The following is a 12,561-nucleotide window of genomic DNA, read 5'->3' as shown; positions in this document are numbered from 1 at the left end:
TGGGGCACGGTCAGACCCCTGAGTTCTGACCGCTCATTTCACCAGCCGAGCCCGCGTCTCGCCCGCCCAGCCGTGCGGGGCACCTCTGGGAATATACGACGGGCGTACTTCCCGGGTTCCCCGTCCAATCCCCCAATCCTCAACAGAGAGATGGACTGAGAAATGGATGGAGATCGTAGTCGTTGAAATGGAACGCGGATGATAGCTAAGGTGAACCATTTATTCCGTTTTGGTCTTAGCGTGGTTTACTACCAAAATAAGGTTCGGATGGCAAGAGCTAGCGACCAACGCCCCAGATCACGTGACTTTAATTATCCATTTCGGAATGTGTCATAAAGAGCATCATCATATCACTACTGTCCTTTTCCGCTTCAAGAAATACTTACAATTATAAGAATTCAAGAGAAGAGCACGACTAATCATGGACACTGTAACTTCAACCCCCGGCGAGCTATTTCGGCAAGTCGCAACGAATATCCGAAGCAAATACGACGACGTTGCCGTGACCGTCCCCAAGAGCACAACCTGGCGTTATGTTGTCCACGCAACCGAAGCGGCATTGGGTGATAGAGACGATACGATTATTGTATCGAGATCCCGGACTGAAGAACAAAAAGAAAGATTCCGACAGATCGCCCTCGATAATGTTGCAAGCTGGGAAGCATCGAAGACAGCTGCCAGAGAAGCCCCACTAGGACAGCCTATCAGAACATATTACAATGCGGAGACTATCCCGACGCCAAAGCCTTCAACCTCGAAGAGGTTGAAAGAGAACATGATCCCATTCAAGGACATGAGGGAGCCGTATCCCATCACTCTCAAGGCTACTCTCACAGAAGGTTACCTGCCGATGGTCAAGGCAACTGTGGTATTGAAGGCCGTCGATAATGATGACACGACGATGTCACAGGAAATTAAGAATATATATATCCTATGGGACACAGGATGCCATTTCACTATTGTGTCAGACGACCTTCTCACGGAAGACTTTAGAAAATATCTCGACCATCCCATCCATGATCCATACCGTAACGATCAGACGAGAAGGGTCCAGATAGAGGTTAGAATTGCCCTTAGCAACGCTCAAATTGACATGGCATCAATTGGTGCCGTTATACCCAAGGAGAAAATGCCGAATGGAAGCTCGTATATCATCCTCGGGCAGAGCCAATTTATAAACGCTATGGACTGCCGCAGCATTCCAAGAAGCCTACTACGGGCGAAGGGAAAGGATATTAGCAACGATGTCTGGGGGGATATAGTGGTTTACGAGTATATCGACGAGCTCGGGGACTTGGTCACTGTTGGACTGGGCGAGGGAGAAGTGAGGGACACAGAGGAACGGCAGGGAGAGCAACCCCCCCTCAGTTCAGGGCTCGAGGCTGTAACTGACGGAGCTACAAAGACAGAGGCAGGCAGCGCTGAAGAGATGGAGTGCAAAAGTACAGTATCTCATAGGAAGAGGAAGAGGGAGTTTGACATTGCCGAAGAAGACGAAGATGAAGACGATCGTGAGATTATCGGAAAGAGACAGCGGGGATGAGCACTAGAGATGAATGAGCTGTAAGAATGACTTGTTTCTTATTGTTAATCGGGTTACTAGTATTAAACCTCAAATATTCCCCTATCCGCATTTGCCTGAAGTTGTGCAGTTTAGCGATCTACCCGTGTTTCAAACAGATTTCAGGCGCGAAACTGCACAACTTTTGAGTAAGGGAACATTTCGCATAACTAATATCCCCATCGCCATCGCCATCGAGAGACAAGACTTCGGCATCTACGACATCAGCTAGTTCAACTAAAACTCAAGTTTCTTTATCCACAGCGAAGTTGTCCAGATTTACTACTGAACCTATTTGAAAGTGATTTGGATAGTAAAAGTGTACAATCCAATCTAACAAATGCCGTACACATTTTGACCACCACTATCCCAGTAGTGCACACCACCATTAAATACAAGTACAACACCCCCTATGCAATGCAACATACACATCACCCCCCCCTATAATACAATCTACCCCCCCACATCTACCAACCCATCAGGGGTGGCAACCCCTTACTCCCCCTCTCCACCTCCTTCTGCGCCTTCCTCCACTCCCTAAACTGCCTCTCCTTCGCCGCCTCCTCCGCTCTCCTCTTCTTCTCATACTCCTTCACCTTCGCCAACTGGGCCTTCGTCCTCTTCCCCAGCGCCTCCTGCTGCCCCGCCATCTCCCTCGCAGTCTTCACGACCTCCCTAGCCGACTTCTTCGCGCCCTCAACCGTATCATTCAACGCGGCGAAGATGCCTCTCATCGTCGGCGCCTCCTGGCGCTGTTTCATCTGCTGCACGGTCACAATGTCGGCGCGGTAGGGGCTCGCATTTTTGAGATCCACCTCCTTGACTAGAGGACATCTGCGCCATTCCGAGGAAGGAACGGACGGAGATTGCACGAATCGCGGTCTCGTAGCCAGTGCCTTGGACGACAATGCACCGAATGGCGCGGCGGGGAGCCGCGCATTGCGGGTGGTGGATGAGGAAAACTGCGTCGTTCGGGTGAGCTCGGTGAATTGGCTGGGGGAGGAGGAGGGGCTTACGGATCTAATGTAGGTGAGAATTGCGACAGGGCAGAGATGATGGAGCGGTAGGTTAGGAGGTCTCGGTCGAAGTCGCGAGATTCGATGTCAAAGACATATATGAGAACGCCGACGTTTGAAAAGACATGCGAGCGCTGTTGAGATAGATAGTTCTCCTGAATGCATCTTGACTAGCATGTCCACCTGGTGTATTGTGACAAAGACTAGGTGATTACAGCTGGTAGCTAGTAGCAATAGCATATTACTAGCCACCAGCAATAACATAGCTATCTATTCACCAACAGTAGCATATACCAACCTACTATCAATAACATCCAAAACACCTCGAAAAACAAACCCCTCTTTCTCAAGCAACAAACAGATATTTTGCTTGGTAACCGTTCTTTCCATATATAGGTGTAGGAAGTCCGGAGGAAGCTGCGATGAGGCTTGCTTGGTAATCGTTCCTTCCGTATATAAATTCCAAAAGCTTTGAGGAAGCTGCGATGAAGCTTGCTTCGTAATCGTTCCTTCTGTATATAGATAGGGTACTGAAACCTTTTGAGGAGGCTGCGATTGAGGCTTTAGTTGGTATTCGTTCCTTCCACATATAGGGCTTGAAAGCTCTAAGGAAAAAAACTAGGAATAATTACTAGTAGTAATTATTCCTAACACGATCGCCCTTTGCCAGGCGAGTGGCTTGTCCTCCTAACCCTCTCAATCCCATCCCCTTCCTCACTACTATCATCCGCAAACCCCTCCTCCAAATCCCTACTCAACCTACTCACCTCCTCGCCCCCCCCCTCCTCGCATCCAAACTAACCCCCACCCTCCTCCCCGCCACAAACTCATACAGCTCCTCCCCCGCCTCATCCCCCGCCTCGCTTCCCGACCGCGAATCCGCCGGGTACTCCTGCGAATCGAAACCCGTCCGCCAACCCACCGGCAACATGTACTCTGCGATGCTGGCCTGGATGCGTGTGCGGTATGTGGAGGTCGAGGTTGAGAGGGCCGTTAGGGGGAGGTAGGAGGCGTAGCGCGCGTGGTGCCGTTGGTAGAGAGGGATTAGGGCGAAGGCGAGGAGGAGGTAGAGGGCGGCGGCTACGGCGAGGGGGACGAGGAAGGTGGTGAGGAGCGTGGTGGTCGTGGCGGAGGGCATGGTTGGGGATGGCGGCTGGGGAGGACTTGGGGTTTCTGGGGGCGCGGGATGGGGGAAGTAGGGTTTGTCGTCGGTGGTGGGCAGGCGGGCGTGGTGGGCGTAATGATGCTCGGTGGTGGCCATGGATTGGGGGGCTATAGTAAGTATGTCGATGATGATATTGTAGTGTAGGTGTATGTGTATGTGTATGTGTATGTGTATGTGTATGTGTATGTGTATGTGTATGTGTATGTGTATGTGTATGTGTATGTGTATGTGTATGTGTATGTGTATGTGTATGTGTATGTGTATGTGTATGTATGTGTATGTGTATGTGTATGTGTATGTGTATGTGTATGTGGATGTGGAAGGTTCGGGATGGCGCGGCCCCTGTCACGGCCGGCGGCGGCGGCGGAGATGACGGCGGTGGAAGCGCCGAGCCTGGGGTAACTTGTAATAATAGAGTGGTGTGGCTTTACGTGGCTAAAGTAGCTAGTGTGTCATAACACAAGAAGTAACAAGCATCAGCCATATAATCTGGAAAAGAGAGACACATCAACGCCACAACACACAAGGCTGTTCTTTGCTGACCCTCAGCTGCTTACGATATAATAGAGTATCACCACTCTGCTCTTCGACGTTTGTTCCCTTGGGCATATATATATTCGCGGCTTCATCATAGCCCTACGCTGATTGCGGTGCCCCCCCACCGCCGCTTCCTCTGCAGATCGGTCTTCCTACGGCCCTCGAACACACCCATTGGAGGGAAGGAAACCCTTCCCAGCTTGTGGCTTGTGCCTATATCCATAAAGTAACCATTCGCAAGGTTTCAGCAACCCCCCAAAAGCATAACTTTATACTGACCCACGCCCAACAGAGGACCCCTACACTATAGGCTCTCGATTGCACGATCATCATTTGGACTAATCTCGATTACTTCCTTTTCCGACCAAACCACAGCCAGACGCGAAACATACTCTGCGTAGCGTTGCTTGCATATCCACGTCGAGGTAAGCGCCTTGCCTCGTCACCCCCTTAGTGAATCGCCCAGCCCAACGACGCGAGGGGACCCTTAATCCTGGGAAACTTCTTTGATGCTGATTCCCTTCGCACAGATTCCAGGTCACGTCGCTCGACATTCTGTTTTTGTATAGTACCGATCGAAAAAGATAACCCAGACGCAAAACAACATAGATATACCCACTGTCCAGGGCAGCACCAAAGAGGGGCATGACATGAGACTTCAATGATTGCAGTAACGACACTACACGAACAAGGCGCGTCGGGTGACTACACCACGACTGATAAATAAAGGCCAAGGAAACCTTCTAGGGTGGGCAGACCGCTACTCACCATGTCAGGGTCGGATAGCAAGGCACGCCAATCCTCCGGCGGCAAGTCTTTCTTCTCGAGGAGCAGCAAGAAGGACAGGAGGCAGGACAGCGACGAATTCGGGTCGGAATTCCAGGACAAGGGATCGGTTGCATCGAGAACCTCGCGGCACGCTCGAGGCATCTCGATTGCCTCGGTTGACCAGCTCCCGTCACCAACTACAGATTCAATGTCTGGCGTTATATCGTCGATGCCATACGACCATGCGCCCGATGGACGCTCACCGATACCGGTTGATTATCTTCCGAGGGGTGACCAAATGCCCATGCGGAGAGATCCGCAACCACATCACTTGAATATGGGCGGTTCGGACTACCACCACTATCCAGTCTTCGATCCATCGAGCGGGCATAACCAACAAAACAGTTCGACGCATGTCCTCTCCGGGCCGCGACCTCCTCCGAATTCTGCAAATATTACAATGGCGTCGACGGGGAATAGGATGACACAACTACAGCAATGGGGACCCGGTGGGGCACAACGGCCTGGTAGCTCGAATGCGAATCATAATCCACGATACGACTCCTACTCGACATACTCGACGAACAATTCCGCTGCGTATCCTCGGCAATCTTTTGATCAGCAGAGTGTGGGCTCTGCAGCTGAGAGGGCGAGCGTATTCTCCTCGAATGGCTCGTCAAGGACTGTACAGCCGTCGGCCTCGCAGACCTCCCTAGCACCATCACAAGCCTCGAGTCGAGACTCGCATCGGGCCACTAAAATGCCATACCATCGACCAGATACCATGATGCAATCACCGTCAAACTTCGACGTTACAAAGCCGGCAGATGAGCGGGTCATTGAGCAGCAGTTTTTGGCTCTGATGCAGAAGCGAGGATGGCATAATCTACCGGACCAGGCACGGCGTCAGATGTTGGCCTATCCGCCCGGGAAGAAGTGGACACTTGTATATCAGGATCGCCTTACGGAATGGCAGGGGGAGCAGAAGCGGCGGACAACTGCGAGGCAGTCGGGCATATATGGACAGGCGGAGATAATGCTGGCCAACGCCGACGAGGAGGGAACGCCGGAATGGTTTGTCCGGAAGGTGATGGATAACAGCATTACGCAGAAGCAGTTGGCTAGTTTGGCTGTTAGTCTACGGACGCAGCCGATCAGCTGGGTTAAAACTTTCGTCGAATGCCAGGGCCAGGTCGCACTGACGAATGTGCTTGGGAAGATCAACCGCAGGCAGGCTAATGGACCAGCGCCTGCTGATGGGAATACCAGCGACAAGGATTTGGATCGGGAGTACGATATCCTGAAGTGCTTGAAGGCTCTCTTGAACAACAAGTATGGCGCTGATGATGCGCTTCAGCACCAGCAAGTCATTGTTGCGCTGGCGACTTCCTTGATCTCGCCGAGGCTCACGACCAGAAAGCTTGTGAGTGAGATGTTAACGTTCTTGTGCCATTGGGGCGAGGGCGAAGGACATCTCCGCGTAATTCAAGCCATGGACCATGTGAAGAACCAGATGGGCGAGAATGGCCGGTTCGACGCATGGATGCGGATAGTCGAAGTCACCATCGATGGCCGAGGGAAGATGGGCAGTCTCGTCGGCGCCAGCGAGGAAGTCCGTAGCGGCGGAATCGGCATGGAGAATCTGCTCATGGAATACGCCGTTGCGACCCTCGTCTTGCTCAACATGACCATCGACGCGCCGGACAAGGACCTGCAGCTACGGGTGCACATCCGCGCGCAGTTCACGGCATGCGGGATCAAGCGGATCCTGACGAAGATGGAGGGCTTCCAGTACGAGTATATCGACAAGCAGATTGAGAAGTTCCGGCAGAACGAGGCCATCGACTATGAGGACCTCCTGGAGCGAGAGAACAGTGGCATGAAAGATGGCGAGGAGCCGGAGGTTCAAGATCTTAGTGACCCGACGCAGATTGTAAATGCAATCATGCAGAAGGTCAATGGGAGCCGGACGCAGGATTACTTTGTCTCTGCGCTGCAGCATCTCCTGCTCATCAGAGACAATGATGGCGAGGAGCGGCTGCGGATGTTCCAGCTGGTCGACTCGATGCTCAGTTACGTCGCTATGGACCGGAGGCTTCCGGACATGGACCTCAAGCAGTCTCTCAATTTCACCGTGCAGAGCTTGCTCGACAAGTTGCACACTGACTCAGAAGCGCGACAGGCGCTGGATGAGGCCCAAGAGGCGCGCCAGGTTGCGGATGCCGCGATGGCGGAGCGCGACGAGGCGAAGGCGCAGATCGAGCTCGGCGCCGATGGCCTGGTCGCGAAGCTGCAGAGGCAGCTCGACGAGCAGGCGCAGGTCATTGAGGTGCAGCGTCGCCAGGCGGACGGACTGAAGAGCGAGCTGGAGAATATGCACTCTGTCCGCGCCAAGGAGTCGCAGCGCAATGAGCTGGAGACGAGAGAGCTCTACCTTATGCTCCGCGATGCGCAGGATATTGCTGCGTCGAAGGGGACGAAGAACGGGCTTGGCGAGTCGGATCCTCAGCATATGAAGGGCATACTTGATAGGGAGAGGCTGATGGATCGCCTTGAGATGCAGCTGCAGCGCCAGAAGACGCAGTATAAGCTGGAGGGCAGGGTATGGGGCGCGGATAATGGACCGTCTGATCGTCTGCGTGCGCTACGTGAGGAGATGGATGGCGGAGATGCAATTCTCGGTTCGACGCAGCCGGCGGATCTCACTAATAGCGTGCTTGGGAGCGTCTCGAGGTCGACGAGGATACAGAGGAAGCCTGTCGATTCGCATGCTGACCTGGCTGAGTCGGATAGAGAGGACGACAACGCGGTGTTTGAGAAGCCGAGAGTGGTTGAGCTGAGGCGGCCGAGAGTGCAGGGCTCGAAGAATGTTGTACCAGTAGTGGGAGCTAGTGAAGACGAGGACGATGGAATCACCACTGGGCCATCTCATACAAGCCTCGAGTCTCAGTCACCGAAGACGCCTAGTGATGAAGACGCACAAAAGGTGGTTACGACAGGGTTCAATGGACCACCGCCGCCTCCACCTCCCCCTCCACCACCTATGCCTGGCCAGGCTGCTGGTGGATTTAACGGTCCACCACCACCTCCGCCGCCGCCTCCTCCACCACCACCAGGAATGGGTGGTGGTGGCTTCTTGGGACCACCGCCGCCTCCACCTCCTCCACCACCACCTATGCCTGGCCAGGCTGCTGGTGGATTCAACGGTCCACCACCGCCGCCGCCGCCTGGAGCACCTGGAATACCTGGGGCGCCTCCACTACCTGGCGCCATGGGGCCACCTCCTCCGCCTCCGTTGCCCGGACACAATTCCGGTAACTTCCTTCCGCGGCCGCAGTTCTCTACAGTCCCGACCCTGGGCCTGCCCGTGGCGCGCCCGAAGAAGAAGCTCAAGGCGCTGCATTGGGAGAAGGTTGATACTCCTCTGACGACGCATTGGGCGGCGCACGCGCCGACGCCGGCGGAGAAGGAGGAGAAGTATGCGGAGCTGACGAGGAAGGGTGTTCTTGATGAGGTTGAGAAGCTGTTCATGGCGAAGGAGATTAAGAAGATTGGCAAGACGAGCGGGAATAAGACTGCGAAGAAGCAGATTATCTCCAGCGACTTGGCTAGGACGTTCCGTAAGTACTATTTTTGTTGTTGCGTTGAGTTTATGTGGTTTGATGATGCTAATACTTTTGTGTGTAGAAATCTCCCTCTCCAAGTTCTCGGCGTACTCGGTTGAGAAAGTTGTTCAGATGATAATCCACTGCGACACTGAGGTATTGGATAACACAGTTGTGATGGAGTTCTTGCAGAAGGACGACCTGTGCAATATCCCCGACAATACAACCAAGCTCATGGCTCCGTATAGCAAGGACTGGACGGGTCCGGAAGCGAACAAGGAGACCCGTGAGATGGACCCTGAAGAGTTGACGAGAGAGGATCAGATCTACCTACAGACCGCATTCGAGCTGCACCATTACTGGAAGTCGAGGATACGTGCGCTGGCTCTTACGAGAACATATGAGGCCGAGTACGAGGACGTCTCGACCAAGCTTCGCCAGGTCGTTACTGTGTCCGAATCCCTCCGCGATTCCGTGTCGCTGATGAATGTTCTTGGTCTGATTCTCGACATCGGTAACTACATGAACGACTCCAACAAGCAAGCTAGTGGTTTCAAGCTTAGTTCGCTGGCCCGTCTGGGTATGGTCAAGGATGAGAAGAACGAGTCCACCTTTGCCGACCTGGTCGAGCGTATCGTCCGCACACAGTACCCCGAGTGGGAGAACTTCACCGACGACATTGGCGGCGTCGTCACCGCGCAGAAGCTCAACGTCGAGCAGCTCCGCACCGACGCCAAGAAGTACATCGACAACATCCGCAACGTGCAAATGTCTCTCGACTCCGGCAACCTCAGCGACGCGAAGAAATTCCACCCCCAAGACCGCGTCTCGCAAGTGGTCCTGCGCTCCATGAAAGAAGCGCGCCGCAAGGCCGAGCAGATGCAGCTCTACCTCGAGGACATGGTCAGCACCTACGACGACATCATGGTATTCTACGGCGAGGACAGCTCGGATGAGAACGCACGCCGCGACTTCTTCTCCAAGCTCGCCACCTTCGTGACGGAGTGGAAGCGCTCGCGCGACAAGAACATCAGCCTCGAGGAAACCCGCCGCAAGAACGACGTGAGCATGAAGCGCAAGAACGCCATGCTCCTCAAGGTCAACAGCGGCACCCTCGCCGACGGGAGCAGCGCACCGCCCTCCCCCTCCTCAGCAGGCGCCATGGACTCGCTCCTCGAGAAGCTGCGCGCGGCCGCGCCGCAGGTCCGCGATCAGCGCGATCGTAGACGCCGCGCGAGGTTGCAGAATAAACATCAGGTGCGCGTTGCGTCTGGTCAGAAGATTCCCGATTTCGACGAGATTTCAGAGCTAGAAGCGGGCCTGCAGAGCCTGGAGAGCATGGCGAGCGAGGCGCTGGCGGGCGAGTCGTCACCTGCGCCTTCTGGGGCGGCGGAGGAGGGTGGCGGCTCGGATGATGTTGCGGCAAGGGCTGCGCTGTTGTTGCAGGGGATGCGAGGGGTGGAGGGGGAGGATGCGGAGGGTGCGGAGAGGAGGGATAGTGCGAGGAGGAGTCGGAGGAGGGATACGGCGGAGGAGGAGAGGAAGACGAGGAGGAGACGCAGGGAGAGGGCGGGGACGAGTGGTGTGGCGGGGGAGGGGGAGGCGATTGTGGAGGATGAGGAGGAGGAGGAGAGTCCTGCGACGGCGGGGAGTGGGGGGGTTCCGGTGACGGTGGTGAGGCCGCCGACGCCGGAGGGGAGTCAGGGGAGGCCGATTGAGTTGGATGATTAGAGGGGTGTATACTTAGGTAATGGTGGGTGGGGGGTTAGATTGGATTGATATGGCATGAGGAGGGTTGGCATGGGGTACGGCATGGAAAGATAGGGGGGTTGTTATATAGTAGTTGTGCGACTTAGGGACGCGGGCGCTTGTATGTATGCGCAACAGTGGGTTTGGCGTTTGGGAAGGGGCTTGGAAAGGAAAGCCTGCGTGCTGCTTTTTTGTTGTCTATGGGGGGATGATAATATGCGTTTAGTCGGTTTTTGTAATGCAGAGAGTTTGAACTTCCAGGGGTTTTGAGTTTGAAGACTTGTTTGTTTTTGTGATATGAGTACTTTAATATGTATGTCTGTCCACCTGGCCAAAGATGCCCCCCCGCTCTACCCTCGTTATCAAACCCTCTCCTCCCTGTAGATGGTCGTGAAGGACCATCTACCCACCCATGTTGAAACTGCTCTCCCGAACCCAAAACAGCAAAAAACGCCAATACCTAACACATTCCTATCTTACTTAGCTCACAGACACCTACGCACCCGTAGCAAAAGCCCCCAGATACGCCGCCAACTTCTCCGCCGAAGTGACAGACACGCTGTTATAGTTGCTAGCCCTGATACCGCCGACGCTGCGGTGGCCCTTCAGACCCTGGAGCCCGAGTGCGGTGGCGCCGGTGAGGAAATCGGCTTCGGCTTTGGGGGCGAGGATGCGGAAGCAGATGTTCATGCGGGAGCGGGCTGAGGTGTGGGGGACGATCTGTTGGGTGTTAGTGGTGTGTTATCAGGGAGGAAGTTTGAAAGGAGGTGGAGGGCGGACCTCGTAGACTTGCGGGTGTGCCTCGAGCGCAGAGTAGATAGCCTTAGCCTTCTGCTCCGAGACGGCCTGCTGTCCATCAACCTTATTCGGGTATGTAGCCAGCAGCGACTGCAGGACCAGATCCGCGATATAAACATCAAAGACTGACAATGTGTTATACAGCGAGTTATTCTTCGCAATCGTCGCATAATCCAAAATAATCGGCGGAATCGGCAAACCCAACTGACGCATCAACTTCGCCGACGGCGTCGCCAATGAAGGCGGCAAAAGGCTCTTCCGGATCACCACCACGGTGATCCCAGCGGTCCCGAGGTTCTTCTGCGCGCCAAAGAAGATAGCGGCGTATTTGGAGACGGGGATGCGGCGAGAGAGGATGTTGGACGACATATCCGCCACGACGATGCGGCCGTCGTCGATGGCGGCGGGGAAGGCGGCGAATTCAACACCGTCTACCGTCTCGTTGTCGCAGAAATAGGTGAATGCTGGGGCCGCGGAGAGGGCCCAGGTGGACTCCTCGGGGATGGTGCCGAATTTGCCGTTGGCGGCGGTGCGGGAGTCGGTAGCGACGTTGACGTGTTCGGAGCCGAGGAGGCGCGCGGCTTCTTGGGAGGCTTTGAGGGACCAGGAGCCGGTAACGAGGTAGTCGACTTTGAGCTCCTCGTCGACGGCTTTCTTGAGGGCGACTGTTACGGCAGCCTCGTCATCGGTGCCGAGTGCCTTGGCAATCTCGAGTCTGCGCTTCTCGACCCAGAAGCCGATGAAGTTGTAAAGCGTAGCGGAGAACTCGCCGCTGCCCCCACCTTGCATGAAGAGGATGTCATAGTCGGCGGGGATGTCGAGGTAGGACGCCAGATGCGCCTTTGTGTCCTCGAGGATGCCCGAGGCGAGCGCGGAGCGGTGCGAGTGCTCGGCCAGACCGAGCCCGGTGTCGTTGTGGTTCACGAGGGATTTGGCGGCGGTTTCGAGGACAGAGGTGGGCAGGCCGGCGGGGCCGGCGCCGAAGTAGGAGATTTCGGAGCGGGAGGGCATGGTGGGTGGTGGGAGAGAGAGGAGGAGGTGTTGGTATATAAATATAAGAATGCGGGGTGGGTTTTGGAGATAGTGCGGGGGTTCCTAAAAGTTCTGCGGCCAAGGATGAGGGAATCTCTGGTTTGGCAAAGGTGTAGAAATGAGGCCACGAATGCGGGGGAATTAGAGGATCAAGAGGTGTTTATATTCAAATCACGCTCCTCTGACTCCTGCGGGTAAAAGCAATTGCATGGACTTTCTCATATATTGACTCATGATTGCACGAAATATCGCTGATTGACGGGGTTTGTGCAGATTCCGTCCGTGCGCTCGCTCTTTCCTATGTGTCGTGTTTTACGTTTTGCCGCAACC

General features: G+C 54.8%; 4 protein-coding genes across 4 annotated transcripts; 2 read left to right on the top strand and 2 right to left on the bottom strand.

The window, feature by feature from the left end:
* The first annotated feature begins 356 nt into the window (after positions 1–356).
* Positions 357–1,973, top strand: UNG1_1 (uracil DNA glycosylase). The gene is made up of 2 exons (XM_024464099.1): positions 357–1,563; positions 1,653–1,973. The coding sequence occupies exon 1, from the start codon at positions 422–424 to the stop codon at positions 1,541–1,543; it is 1,122 nt and encodes a 373-aa protein (XP_024328720.1). The 5' UTR covers positions 357–421; the 3' UTR covers positions 1,544–1,563; positions 1,653–1,973.
* A 55-nt stretch (positions 1,974–2,028) lies between these two features.
* On the bottom strand, positions 2,029–3,910 carry VC83_00404 (uncharacterized protein; the record flags this gene model as incomplete). Its single annotated transcript, XM_024464098.1, has 2 exons — positions 3,345–3,910; positions 2,029–2,581 (listed from the first exon to the last, which is right to left on the bottom strand). The coding sequence occupies exons 1-2, from the start codon at positions 3,836–3,838 to the stop codon at positions 2,029–2,031; spliced, it is 1,047 nt and encodes a 348-aa protein (XP_024328721.1). The 5' UTR covers positions 3,839–3,910.
* A 276-nt stretch (positions 3,911–4,186) lies between these two features.
* On the top strand, positions 4,187–10,676 carry VC83_00403 (uncharacterized protein). Its single transcript, XM_024464097.1, has 4 exons — positions 4,187–4,520; positions 4,572–4,704; positions 4,810–8,667; positions 8,735–10,676. The coding sequence occupies exons 3-4, from the start codon at positions 5,049–5,051 to the stop codon at positions 10,381–10,383; spliced, it is 5,268 nt and encodes a 1,755-aa protein (XP_024328726.1). The 5' UTR covers positions 4,187–4,520; positions 4,572–4,704; positions 4,810–5,048; the 3' UTR covers positions 10,384–10,676.
* SER1 (phosphoserine transaminase) lies at positions 10,677–12,459 on the bottom strand. The gene is made up of 2 exons (XM_024464096.1): positions 11,182–12,459; positions 10,677–11,121 (listed from the first exon to the last, which is right to left on the bottom strand). The coding sequence occupies exons 1-2, from the start codon at positions 12,208–12,210 to the stop codon at positions 10,897–10,899; spliced, it is 1,254 nt and encodes a 417-aa protein (XP_024328727.1). The 5' UTR covers positions 12,211–12,459; the 3' UTR covers positions 10,677–10,896.
* Positions 12,460–12,561: the final 102 nt, after the last annotated feature.

Source organism: Pseudogymnoascus destructans (genome assembly GCF_001641265.1).
Source record: "Pseudogymnoascus destructans isolate 20631-21 unplaced genomic scaffold scaffold_1, whole genome shotgun sequence".
NCBI classification, from domain to species: Eukaryota; Fungi; Ascomycota; class Leotiomycetes; order Thelebolales; family Thelebolaceae; genus Pseudogymnoascus; species Pseudogymnoascus destructans.
Note: the sequence above shows the minus strand (reverse complement) of the source record. Positions and strands in the feature narration are given on the sequence as shown.

Coding starts and splice junctions, on each gene's coding strand:
- UNG1_1 (XM_024464099.1), top strand. CDS start 422: ATGGACACTGTAACTTCAACCCCCGGCGAGCTATTTCGGCAAGTCGCA.
- VC83_00403 (XM_024464097.1), top strand. CDS start 5,049: ATGTCAGGGTCGGATAGCAAGGCACGCCAATCCTCCGGCGGCAAGTCT. Junction 8,668..8,734: donor CGACTTGGCTAGGACGTTCC/GTAAGTACTATT, acceptor TTTTGTGTGTAG/AAATCTCCCTCTCCAAGTTC.
- SER1 (XM_024464096.1), bottom strand. CDS start 12,210: ATGCCCTCCCGCTCCGAAATCTCCTACTTCGGCGCCGGCCCCGCCGGC. Junction 11,122..11,181: donor CACACCCGCAAGTCTACGAG/GTCCGCCCTCCA, acceptor AACACCCAACAG/ATCGTCCCCCACACCTCAGC.